The 14,187-nt window shown below is 50.2% G+C and overlaps 1 protein-coding gene across 1 annotated transcript in view; it reads right to left on the bottom strand.

Annotated features, from left to right (window-relative positions):
- LOC311231764 (myosin-10-like) overlaps window positions 1-14,187 on the bottom strand; it is a gene marked incomplete at its 3' end in the record, with an annotated part of 144,919 nt that overhangs the window by 43,739 nt on the left and 86,993 nt on the right. Inside the window, exon 4 of the mRNA XM_084318387.1 lies at window positions 9,834-9,861. Within this exon, the coding sequence (XP_084174513.1) occupies window positions 9,834-9,861 (28 nt within the window). The remainder of the gene's footprint in view (window positions 1-9,833; window positions 9,862-14,187) is intronic.

Raw genomic sequence — 14,187 nt, 5'->3', positions numbered from 1 at the left:
AGTAGGGCAACATGTGGTAGTCTACACCCTCCCCAGACTGACAGTAGGGCAGCATGTGGTAGTCTACACCCTCCCCAGACCGACAGTAGGGCAGCATGTGGTAGTCTACACCCTCCCCAGACGACAGTAGGGCAGCATGTTGTAGTCTACACCCTCCCCAGACTGACAGTAGGGCAGCATGTGGTAGTCTATACCCTCCCCAGACCGACAGTAGGGCAGCATGTGGTAGTCTACACCCTCCCCAGACTGACAGTAGGACAGCATGTGGTAGTCTACACCCTCCCCAGACCGACAGTAGGCCAGCATGTGGTAGTCTACACCCTCCCCAGACTGACAGTAGGGCAGCATGTGGTAGTCTACACCCTCCCCAGACCGACAGTAGGGCAGCATGTGGTAGTCTACACCCTCCCCAGACCGACAGTAGGGCAGCATGTGGTAGTCTACACCCTCCCCAGACTGACAGTAGGGCAGCATGTGGTAGTCTACACCCTCCCCAGACTGACAGTAGGGCAGCATGTGGTAGTCTACACCCTCCCCAGACCGACAGTAGGGCAGCATGTGGTAGTCTACACCCTCCCCAGACTGACAGTAGGCTGCATGTGGTAGTCTACACCCTCCCCAGACTGACAGTAGGGCAGCATGTGGTAGTCTACACCCTCCCCAGACTGACAGTAGGGCAACATGTGGTAGTCTACACCCTCCCCAGACTGACAGTAGGGCAGCATGTGGTAGTCTACACCCTCCCCAGACTGACAGTAGGGCAGCATGTGGTAGTCTACACCCTCCCCAGACTGACAGTAGGGCAGCATGTGGTAGTCTACACCCTCCCCAGACCGACAGTAGGGCAGCTCAACGGAATTGGCTAAATTGGGGGATGGGAGCAAAGATAGAAAGGCAAAAATAAATAAATGAATAAAATAAAATAGGCTAATTAGCAAAACATATAGGCTACTCCTGTAAAACATCACACTACCTCTCACCCCAAATGCAGTGTAAATGGGAAAGGAAAACATTGGTGGGGAAGAAAAAACAGGACCTGGAGCTGTGAGTTTTTTTGTGTCTTTCTTTTCCCCCCAAAAAACTAAAACAAAAAACGATAGGTTATGTAGATAACCTAGTTATATTAGTATTGGCTGAGCGTCCCGCTCTGAGCCTTATGAGATATCCCTTATCTCCTATGATACCTATTGTATCTCCCACGAACAAAAACACATGCACCCCACCTGTATGGGGCCCCGCCCCCATGGTGGCACCGCCCATATAGCCGTGACTCTGGTCACCAAACACCCTTCCTCACCAAAACCCGTCCCAGGAAAAGATCCCTCAAGAGGGAACTCAGGGCCGCGCAGAGCGGGACGCTCAGCCAATACTAATATAACTAGGTTATCTACATAACCTATCGTTATATATCGTATTTGCTTCGCGTCCCGCTCTGAGCCTTATGAGATAATGGGGAAGAGCGGACGCGAGGCCCGACAAATGTACCCCCTGAGGACCCGTAAGCCCACATCAAGGGGTGCAGGGAGCCCTGTCACCCCATCCTTCCTAATGAAGGGGGGGCGCAGTCAACTCCACCTGAATGCAAACAAGAGGGAACTAGAACCCCTTGAACACACCGTACAGGCGGAACCACGTGTGACCCAACACACTGTGGCCCATACCCATACACTCCTGCTACCCGACCAAAGGACGGGAAGCAGGAAAGGCCACAGACCCCAGAACCGCCTGGGAGACAGAACCCCCGGTCATGTCCATGAGGTAAAACCTTACAAAGGGGCCCGGGGAGGACCATGAAGCTGCAGCACAGATGTCCCCCACCGAGGCCCCACCCAGGAGAGCGGCAGAAGCAGCCACCCCACGAGTGGAGTGCGCCCTGACGCCCCCAGGGGGATCCTGCCCAGCCAACGTGTAGCAGAGGGTAATGCCCTCGCACAACCAATGGGACAGGCGCTGCTCCGACAGTGCCTTACCAGCACGAGCCCCACCGTAACAGACAAAGCTGGTCGGTAACCCTGAAGTCCTGAGTACGGCTGAGGTAAATCCCCAAGCACGGACTGGACATGACAGGTGAAGGCCCGCATCTAACTCACTAGTGGGTCTCAAACTCGCGGCCCGCGGGCCATTTGCGGCCCGCGGGATGATATTTTGCGGCCCCCTACTTGACGTCAAAGTGTAGTGTTAATGCGGCCCGCACGCAACTGTTTGCTGAGTCGTTGCGCGAGAGTTGGACGTTTTATGGGGCTGCGGCACTGCAGATATACCCTACTCCAATGATCCGCACGGACATTAGACGGTGTTGCACTCGCTACCCAGTCTGTAGCAGTCGCAGAGACTCTGGCTAGTAGTGACGTTCGAATGTTGTGATTTTCGATGCAAAATAAATATTCAACATTCTCTTTTGAGACTCCGCCTCAGAGACTCTTATCCTTTGGCACTTGGAACTTGCTGTACTTTGCTTGCAGGTCTGCAGCCATTATTGCTGGGTTATGAATAGCACCAACTTTAGCCACGGGACCGTTATCATGCTAAGCTAGCTGACCTAGCTTGTCTTCCCCGCAAGGTTTTCACATTGACATTTGATAACGTTAGTCAGCTAACGCTAGTCAGTAGCTACTTGACTTAAATACGATTCACCGTGGGTGCATTATTGTTGATAGACGGACAGAGTGTCAGGTCCTGGAGAAAGGACAGGCCATCATCTGATTTGATGTAACGTAGCTAACGCTAGCTTTTCAGCTAATGCTATAATAACACCAAGCAAAACACATCCCGTCCGAGCTCCCCGTCACACGCTCTGTCGGGGACAATGGAATTTAAGAAAGTGTATCTGCTGTTAAAATGACAAACAGCATCACACTTTAAAACACGTTCATTTTATAATCCTCACTCCGCAGGAGATAAATTACGTCATGGGATCGGAGGCTAGAATTGATGTGTATTGATTGATTGATTGATTGAAAACTGTATTAACAGATTGCAGAATGGGTACAATACAGTACAGCTCAATACACACAATTGTTAAGGGGATGCAGACCAGAGAAAGACTTTCGTCTTGTTTACATCAGGGTCCCCCATTTTCAATTCATCAGGACATATATGACATACAGATACCAAGTCCTCACTCAGTGGCAAGAAGCCATTCTCTCTCTCTGATGCATACATAATAAAATAATGTATGACTGAAGTGATGGAGGCCATGTTTGAAGGCAAACAAAAGCAAATCCCCCTCAGATCGCACAGCAACCAGAATAAACAGCTTTGTGATAGAATAAAAAAAATGCACAGTGCATTTCCATAGCTGTGGATGAGTCCACTGACACCACTGAGAAGCCTATGTTCTGAAGAACCGTTCATGTTCTGAAGAACTGTTCATGTTCTGAATTGTTATTGCTAAAGATTGAGACGATTGGATCAGTTGTACTTTTTTTTGGAATACTTGAAACCCTTTTTTTGTGGAATATTTGATGCGGCCCAGCCTCACCCAGACTCTACCTCCAGCGGCCCCCAGGTAAATTGAGTTTGAGACCCCTGCACTAGTGTGAGGAGGAGGACGAAACGCCTGAACCACAATATCCCGGGAGCGGAAGGAACTCCGGATATTCTTAGGCACGAAAACAGGATTAGGTCGCAGAGTGACACCGCAATCGGTCCGAAAAGACAGGCACGTACCGAGAGAGCACAGAGCTCACCTACGCGTTTAGCGGAAGTGACAGCCAGTAGGAACGCGGTCTTGAAGGACAGCTGTCCCAACGGCGCCTGCTCGAGCGGCTCAAACGGGGCCAAGGACAACCGACCGAGGACCAATTGAAGATCCCAAGTCGGAGCCAAGGAGCGTTGCACCGGCTTAACGCGTTGAGCGCCAAGCAGGAAACGCTTCACAAGAGGGTGGCTGAACAAGACATCCCCTCAAACCCCTCATGATAGGAGGATATAGCTGCTGCATATACCCTCACCGTCGAAGCCGACAGTCTATCAAGGAGAGACTGGAGGTAACTAAGGACAGCATCCAGGGGGCAGGAGACTGAGTCCCGGCCCCCCGCCTTACACCACACTTGGAACATACGTCATCTGCCCGCGTAAGCGCAACAGTGGAGGGAGCATGCGCATTCCAGATGGTAACACCATCAGGATCAAGAACCCGCGCCCCTCAACGTACCCGTCCCAACAACTGACCTAACAGATGTATGGGGAAGAATCCCTGGCGGCACGGCATCGGTCCCAGACCTGCCTGGCCATGTCCAGACGTAATCCTCACCCGTCAGGATGAGGACCGCCCCGCGACAGTACCTCTGCACCCACATTCTCCCTGCCGGGGATGTGGGGAGCCCTCAGGCCGCGCAGATGGAGGACGCCCATAGCCAGCCGCCCGGCACCTGGTGCAGACAGGGGGAGCGTACTCCTCCCTGTCTGTCGATACACGACACTGACGTCGTATCGTCCGTCCTGATCAACACCATATGTGGACCAGAAGGACCGCTTTCAATACCAACACATTGAACGTAGCGCAGACCGGGCAGCATGGTTTGCCAGCTGCCCCCTACTGCGTTGGCCCGACGCGTCACCAGCGAGGGAGGCGTCGGTGAAAACGCGACGTGAGACAGCGCCGTAACCGTCCTAGGACGGAACCTCCCGAGCGTGTTGACAACACGCTCTGAGATGGATGCCCATAGCCCTCCAACCGTTGACTGGGAAGAGGAGTACTCTACATCCAGTCTACAGCAACCCCAGGCTGGTAGAGACCTGCCTGGTACGAGACCTGACGATCCACCTTGACCGCGAAGGACCAGAACGTCATCAGGGCAGAACACTCCGTAACCCCGGACGACGCAGAGGCCCCAGTGCGGCCTCCACGCACTTGGTGAAGATGCGGGGAGCCAGAGAAAACCGAACGGCAGCCTCTGGTACTCATACGCTAACCCTGCAAAGGAAGCGTAGGTAAGCCCTAGGATGGAAGATCGGGGATGCGCATACGCATCCTACAGGTCTATGGAGGAGAACCAGACCCCCACCTGACAGTGTTCAACAGGTAGGAGACGATCCAAAAAATGCTGAACCTTCCCATGGGACAGGTCCAGCCTGGGTCTTACACCCCTCCCTCCCGACTTCTCGGGCAGAGAACACCGGGAGGAGAACGCCACGACGATGGCTTGCTTCGTCCACAGAGATTGGATCTCGTTGACCAGAGCTGTCACTGCTGGAGACCCTGACAATAGGGTCTGTACCAAACCTGAAAACGGGTGGGGTTGTGTAAACACAAGTCCCCGCCTCAGCGTTCTCTCCATCCACCTCGACATATGGTACTGCCGTAGTCATATGTGACGACACTCCCAACGCACCCGCCGTCACGTGGCGCAGGTCCACCAGGAACTGTAGATAGTTGGCCCGGTCCCCCCGCTGTGCGTAGCCAAACCTGGAACCGTGCGAGGAGCGCGTTCCGTGTCGGAACACCTGACCCTGACACCACCCACGAGGCAATCGCACCCAAGGGGGAACCCCGACAGAAAGGGCCGGTCTGATACGGGGGGCTTCCGATGAAAAAAGCCCCCCCACTGAACACCCCTCCAGAACATGCTGAAGGAGTTGTTCTGCAGCCGGACATGCAAGGTGTAAGGCCCCCATGGGTTCCTACACACCGTAGCCCTGCAGTGATATTACTACCACCCCAAATCATGTGAGCTGCGACCACTTGCCAATATTTCAGGAGTGGGAGGCACCAACATGATACCTGGCCTGGCGAAGGCGAGGCCGGGGAAGCCTGCACTGTGTGCCTCAAAAGGTTTCGAGCCCCCCTGCTAACAACACTTAAGTTGACAGACGTAACACCAGGCTCAACCAACACAGTTCAAGGTGTGGGAGCCGCTTGACAGCACAACATTCTCACGGACAGACCCAGGCTCAGCCATAAACTGGGTGTCAGCCCCTGTCCCCATGAGAAGCGAAAAGGGGGGGCCGCCCGCGCATCAACGAAGGCACGCGGCCCGCAGCCAAAGGAAACAATCAGAGCCCACTTCTTCCGCTGGTGTTGGGGAAGGGAGTGATCGGAGAGCGGGCTGCTCGCGGCAGGACGGTGACGGCTTGTTTGTTCAAGCCGAACCCATCCTACATGGCCGATCCCTCGGCCGCCAAGGCTGTCGGCCTTGTGGACACCTGTCGAAAATCAACGCCCAGGATACCTCTGGCGGGGGAAAAACATGGCCGCCTGTCGAGGGCCCCGTCATTGCCGCTGACGAGGCCGTGCTCTCTCTTCTTCTGGCTGTGCGGTGTGAGGCGGTGTAGGGCCTAGGACAATACCGCCCGCGCTCCAGCAGAAGACCAAAATCCCCTGCGGAGAGGGGAACCCTGAGCGGTTATAGCTTGCGGCTGGGTCAAAGCTAATAACGTCAACAACCTCGCGCGATGTGTCAACGTCGGCTGGCCCTCAAGGCCCCTCCACCAGACACCATTTTCTTAATAGAAAAAAAACAGCAATTCGAACACAGTTCTAATCGTTGCCAATTCCATACCGTGGCGGTACAAACCTTAACAGCCCACCAGCCACTCGCCAGGCCGACCCACCCATGGTGTCGGCCGGGCGGGGCATTGTTTAAATATGTCAAAAACAAAGGACTGATGTTAACACGGAGCACCAGTGGTGATTGCAAACAGCAACCTCCACTGTGGTGTGCACCATGAAAGGGTTAAATGAATAAAAGAGCTAAACCACAAAAAACTGTAGAATGAGCAAACCCATACACACAAAGTTAAGGGGAGACGGACCAGAGCGAACTAGTCCCGCCTTCATTCAAAATATTCACAACAGGACACCAGCCCTAGTTTAGCCCATTTACCAAAAAAGGTAAACAAAGCCCCCCCCCCCGCACTACTCCCCCAGTATACCGATTGACCGTCAGTATGAATGGTTGAGAGGAGAGAAAACTGTAGCAAGACAGACCTTCTCATAGCAGAGTGACAAAACGAAACAATAGCCCCAGGCGGCCCTGCCCTTATACTACTGCAGCCTAGCGCGAGGCGATGTGGGACCCAGAACAACAATTGCCTGCGCACAGACACGCAACATGTTTACCATGTCGGCTGGACCCATAGCCCCACTACCCGACGCCAACCCAGATGGGAACACCGTTCAACAAACCCCGCCGGAACACAAGGTAACATACCTGGCTAGGCAACCTAGCCACGGCCTACCCTGTTGTCAACCCATTTACCCGAAAAAAGGTAAATAGGACTCAGCAAAAAAACCCACAACAGCTACCGACTGACCTTCATTGATGAACCGGGCAAGAGGAGGGAGAGTGACAACATCTCACGGCGGAGACATTAGAACAGCGTAGCAATTAGCAGTAGTAATAGCATGCGGCATTAGCGATAGCATGTAGCATAGCATTAGATGTTTTAGTAGCACGCCCAAGACAGCTTGGAAACCGTTCCCTGCAGTGAACGTTCACCAAACCATCCTGCCCCCGGCGCCAACACATAACATGGTTGTGTAACAAAACAAACCAGCATTACTAACACTAATACCCATGCCTGAAGACACAGGGCCTACCTGAGTACAAGCTGGCCCGACAGCCAGTCTTGTACAGCTGAACCTCGATGTGCTGTCATCAAACGAGGAACATCAACATAGGCCCGTCGTGTCGCCGAAAACATGCGTCGAAGATGCCAGGGGCCAGCAACCTCCGGTAAGCTTTCAACATTATGACTCTGATCCTTTTCATCCTGCTAGTTATCGTATGGTGCACGCATCCATTACGCTGGGACAAAAATAGAGGAAGGGTGTTTGGTGACCAGAGTCACGGCTATATGGGCGGTGCCACCATGGGGGCGGGGCCCCATACAGGTGGGGTGCATGTGTTTTTGTTCGTGGGAGATACAATAGGTATCATAGGAGATAAGGGATATCTCATAAGGCTCAGAGCGGGACGCGAAGCAAATACGATATATAACTCAACAGTGCAATAGACATTCAGAAGCATGCGAGTCTGCGCCTGGTTCTCCGATAGGTTTGTCAATGGTGTAGATGGTTACTACAGTATGTGCAAAACAACAGCTGCTATGTTGATATAATATATATGAGAAAATAATATATCAATAGAAATGTAATAATTTGGTGTCTTATTACTGAAAATGTAACAGTGAAACAGTAATATTATGCTTTTCCAGTGTTTTACCTGCTCTACACTGCACAGAAATTGGATGCATTTTCTTTCAAAAGTGGTTACCAAAGGTTACAGGCAGCCATGTTGGAAGAAATTTATAGAATTACACAAATGTTCTGGGCGGCTACGTGGCGTAGTGGGCAAGGCGCTCGCCACAAATGCGGAGACGCTGGGCTTGCCTGTTCGAGCCCAGCGCTCCACATTTGCTTTCAGTTTAGCTGGTCGTCCGTACTAATACACATTGGCCGTATTAGGGGGTGGGAAACTGATGGGTGGGGATCGGGCGTTGTGGACAGCGACTCCTACAGGTCGGTTGGTGCGCCTGCGCAGTAGAATCAGGAAGTGTCGGGGGCAGCGTGAGCCTCCCACGCGTTACTCCTCGCCACTGAGAGATCGAGCTGCGCAGGTGAAAAGATGCGACTGCTGTTACCTCAAGTACCGGAGGGGACTTGTGCTATGTATGACTTAGTCCACATTGCAGCCGGCTTGTGGGAGGCAAGAAACAGCGTTCGTGACAGGGGAGGGTTGAATTGGATGATACGAAATTGGGATGGGAGAAAAATATAGAAAATGGGAGAAAAAGTGGATAAAAAAAAAAGAATTACACAAATGTTCCATGTTCAATTACCCGACAAAGTAATATGACTAGTCCTAGTGGACTAAGGCCACATTGACCCCATTGTGTCTGTCCGTCTACGTGTGTTTTTAATTCCTGTTCAACGAGGACGAGCATCTGTTTGTTGGACAGGGCTGACACTGTGTCCATCTCCGCGTGGCCGTTTTGACGAACAGAAAGGTTTGGAGAAGGTGAGCCTGTGGAACTGGCGGATACGTTACCACCCTGCGGTCTGTTTCTGCAGCGGCACGGTTACGTTAAACAAAATGGACAGTAATACCTTCCGTCAGATGTCTATCCGTTCAGTGACAGATCAATGTTTTAATTTTCATTGTTATTTATTCGTACATGGAATTGTTACAGTCCAACAGTGGCTTCAGTACATATAGTTCACTTAATATGATCCACTAAATTCCATGGCCGAAAGGAACAGGAAGAAGAAGAAAACTCTTATTGTACCTGCCCCTACACACATACAGTACAGTACACTGATAGACCTTATTGTACCTGCCCCTACACACATACTGTACACCGATAGACTGTTCATAGCGCAATGTTTACCAAACAAAACAAAATGTACATACTTATTTTGCAGAAATGAAAACATCAACACAATTAAATTAACATAAATAAATACTACTAATATTTTGTGTATCTATCAGTTAAATTGCATATTTACTGAGGTTCATTTATACACACACACACACACACACACACACACACACACACACACACACACACACACACACACACACACACACACACACACACACTTATCTATATATTTATACTGTTCTATTATATCATGTATTATTCTATATTATACTTCTATATACTATATAATTGTATTATTTGAATTGTATTATACTATAACTAAATCATACTACAGTATATCATATATGTTTTGTTGTTGCTGCAGCCTAAGACTTGCTTTAGTGGTGGGAGAACCCTAGGATCCAATTATATATATGTGCGTTAAACTCAACTTCCACATCCAATATAGACCGAATTTAGAGGAGGAGGAGGAGGCTGCAAACATGGCTCAAGAAGACATTACTCACGTGCAAAGAATCGATTGATCCTCTCGATCTGTGGAAAATAGGAAGGAGAGAAAGAAGGGAGAGGGAGAGAGAGAGAATAATCAGTGTCAGCAGCACTCAGCAGCACTCAGCGGCACATGGCTGTTCACTCCTAGAGAGAGCTTTTAGCACGATTTGACATTACATCACCAGCCAAGCCAGCGGGTCTCTATAAGCATGTTGGGACCTGACATTTCATGCCCAAACATTTAACGGATTAAAAAGTCAAAGCCAACTGAGCTTAAAAAAAATATTCAAATGTAAGCTAGAAGTAGCGGGGGTAGTGTGAGCCTCCCATGCGTTACATCCCGCCACTGAGAGTCCGCGCTGGCAGGTGAAAAGATGCAACAGGCTGCCTCCTCGTGTACCGGAGGGGACACGTGATGCAATGCTTCTATCCTCCCTACGACCGACCAGTGGGAGGCATAGTCGAGCAACGTTCAAGACAGGGGAGAATTGGAAATACGAAATTGGGATGGGAGAAAAATTGAAAATAAGGAGAAAAAGTGGATAAAAAAATTTAAAATGTGCCCAAACTGCCATCAGGGGGCATGAAAGGGTTAAGGGACCAACTTGCAACTTTTGCAACCCCAACCCCCCTTCCCCCCGTTATTAGATTTTCCTTCATTTGTTCATTTTAACCAGATTTCACGTCTACAGTACTTGCGTAACTGCCTAACTGGATATTATCTACTGCCGTAGAGCTGCTAGTCAATACAGTCATGGAAAGACACAGGAGTCGCCCCCCCAACAGCAGCAGAGCACGCCAACATTTATACTGGCAATACGAAGGACTGTGCTCTTTATTTCACCTCCCGTGAGGTTTTGGCTGATGAATCCAGTTAACCCTTTCACTGCCACACTACAGAAGGTTAACAAGACAGCGGCGTCTGTAGTGTGGCAGTGAAAGGGTTAACCTTCTGTAGTGTGGAAGTGAAAGGGTTAACCCTTTGTCGTGTGGCAGTGAAAGGGTTAACCTTCTGTACTGTCGCAGTGAAAGGGTTAACCCTTTGGTAGTGAGGTAGTGAAGGGGTTAAAGCCTGTTGGTCTATTATTATGATGTGACAATGCAAGCGCATTCTGTACACTGTTATAGATATACTGGTATAAATATAGAGCACATGCATCACGTTTGGTATGAACATGCAGCACATCATCTGTTCCCGTCATTTTAACCTTCATGTTTAATCCAGTTTGGCGGCTGAATTGAAACGGGGACAACGGAGTCTCTCAGCCACTGGGTCCATTAGCACTGGAGCTCCACTTCTGGACCTATAATTGTACCATACAGTAGCAGTGAAGGGTTAAAGAGCTGCATGGCTCCACTCTGTCCACAATCAAGGCCAACCGTGCGACCACTTCTAATCTGGCGGTAATATCGGAAGATTCAATCTTCTAATCTAGAGAGAGAGAGAGAGAGAGAGAGAGAGAGAGAGAGAGAGAGAGAGAGAGAGAGAGAGAGAGAGAGAGAGACAGAGAGAGAGACAGTAAGAATAATACTGATTTAATGGCCAGATAAGCAGGAACTTGGAAGCGACCGCTCCAAAGTTACAGCTGAGTCAGACCTGTTTGCAGACAACCAGCTAACATCTGAGCACCTTCTGTCCACTTCCTTCAATTAACTTCTAATTTGCCCAAACTGGCGGCTGGGTGGCGCAGCGGAGATTGCGCTCGTCACCAATGCAAGAGACTCCGGTCTCGAATCCCGGTGTCAGCATTGCCTCCGGCTTGGGCCAGAGAGTCCCAATGAGCATCCTGTGCAGGACGCGTGAATATTAAAGGCAACCAACTTGTGTTCAGCTTTTCGTTCAGCGTTTCTCTGATTGGCCACACGGCCAATCAATCAATCCACTAGCACACGCCCTTGCGGCGCGGCAGAAGCGCTGTTCGAACCAGCGGTGTTCTGTTGTGTGACTGTACTACAGCGGTGTTCTGTTGTGTGACTGTACTAAACTCTTCCACCACATGACCGACATTTGACATACAGTACACCTCCTATCTATGTTGGGATTATGTTTGGTCATGACAAAACAATAAAAATCGCTACTGTTAGTAATGCTGCCACCACCCACTTCAATGACAGAGCTCTCATATTTGCGAATGCATAAACTATATCTTAAATTATGGCGATGTGTCTAATATGGCTGTCGCGAAGTCATTGATAAGCGACAGCCATATTAGACACATAGCCATAATTTAAGATATAGTTTATGCATTCGCAAAATATGAGAGCGCGCCGCTGTCATTGAAGGGCTTCCTACAACAGAGCACCGCCGCTGCTGCTGCTGAAGCTGTATCAAGCCGGCGGCGGCGCACGAAAGCCGGGGATAAACCACTGCGTCGCCCCGCTGGCGCTTCAGGCTCAGCAGCCTCCACGGGCGAAATAACATATAACGTTACAGTTCCACACTGATGTACAGTGAGTGTCTAATATGGCTGTCGCGAAGTCATGCCTCTCCCTCTGACAATATCATAATGATGTGTTTTCTATATTATATCCACAATCATTCATCTAAAAAATTGTATGGGCTTTGATTGAACATGTAACCTACACCTACTGTAACTTACTGTACCTCTGCTTCCTACAGCACAGCAGGTAATGGCGTTAATCAATGGAACGCGAAACATAATAACGTTACGCTTTCTAGTTCAGCGCATTTCATAACTGTATGGGCTTTGTTTATACACAAGTGAATCTGGTAGTTGGTTGTTAAAAACGCGAAACATAATAACGTTACGCTTTCTAGTTCAGCGCATTTCATAACTGTATGGGCTTTGTTTATACACAAGTGAATCTGGTAGTTGGTTGTTAAAAACGCGAAACATAATAACGTTACGCTTTCTAGTTCAGCGCATTTCATAGCGCTCCACTGCTACCGCAGCCCAACACAAGTGCGTTGGAACAGCAGCCACAAGTTGGTTGCCCGCGCTGCCGCTAGCGCGCGCTCCTTGGATTTCATTTGGGACGTGGGACGACTGCGCTTGCCTGCGCGTGGGGGCGGGGGGGGGCGCGGCCAATCAGAGAAAAGCCGAACACAAGTTGGTTGCCTTTAATATTCACGCGTGCAGGACTCCTGACTCAGTACGTCAGACAGCAACCACACAGAGTGGGCTCAGATCAGAAGGAAGACAGTGAGGTGAAGCTGTGTCTGGATGGGGTGTGTCAGGCTGACAGTGAGGCGAAGCTGTGTCTGGATGGGGTGTGTCAGGCTGACAGTGAGGCGAAGCTGTGTCTGGATGGGGTGTGTCAGGCTGACAGTGAGGTGAAGCTGTGTCTGGATGGGGTGTGTCAGGCTGACAGTGAGGCGAAGCTGTGTCTGGATGGGGTGTGTCAGGCTGACAGTGAGGTGAAGCTGTGTCTGGATGGGGTGTGTCAGGCTGACAGTGAGGCGAAGCTGTGTCTGGATGGGGTGTGTCAGGCTGACAGTGAGGTGAAGCTGTGTCTGGATGGGGTGTGTCAGGCTGACAGTGAGGTGAAGCTGTGTCTGGATGGGGTGTGTCAGGCTGACAGGTTCCACCCCAGAAGAAGTGGCCTGGTGGCAGATGGCAGTATTAATGAGACCCTATGGTTTCTGTGATGATGACAAAGTCAGACAGAATCATGGAATTGAGCTTTGAAAAAAAGCTAACACAGATTCCATAGGGCCTTGCATTAAGTCTTGAAATGACCTGTGAATGTTATGTGATACTTTGTCCTGTTTGACCTGTGTGTGTGTGTGTGTGTGTGTGTGTGTGTGTGTGTGTGTGCATGTGTGTGAGAGAAATTGTGTGACTAGTAGCTGTCAAAACGCTAATATGCGAGTTGTAATAATTTATCCATAATAAGGAAGGTATGTGTGACCTAGAACAGTTGAGGTGAGAGGGACATTTAATGGCGTAATTGTGAAGCTCTCGCCTCTCTCTCTCTCTCTCTCTCTCTCTCTCTCTCTCTCTCTCTCTCTCTCTCACACACACTCTCATTCTCTCTCTCTCTCTCTCTCTCTCTCTCTCTCACACACACACTCTCATTCTCTCTCTCTCTCTCTCTCTCTCTCTCACACACACACACACACACACACTCATTCTCTCTCTCCCCCTCTCTCTCTCTCTCTCACACACACACACACACACACACTCATTCTCTCTCTCCCCCTCTCTATCTATCTTTCCCTCTATCTTTGAACAAATTATTTTACTTTGGATTCGTTCAAACTTAATTTTGGGGACAAAATGACAGCAGCTAGTAGCCCGACAGCAGCAGGGGGGCGAGCGAGACAGAGACTGGGACTGGGACAGAGACCGGGACAGAGACTGGGACAGAGACTGGGACGGAGACTGGGACAGAGACCGGGACAGA

Source organism: Notolepis coatsorum (genome assembly GCF_963971535.1).
Source record: "Notolepis coatsorum genome assembly, chromosome: 7".
Classification (NCBI taxonomy): Eukaryota; Metazoa; Chordata; class Actinopteri; order Aulopiformes; family Paralepididae; genus Notolepis; species Notolepis coatsorum.
The sequence above is the reverse complement of the archived record's forward strand: the minus strand, read 5'-3'. Positions and strand labels throughout refer to the sequence as shown.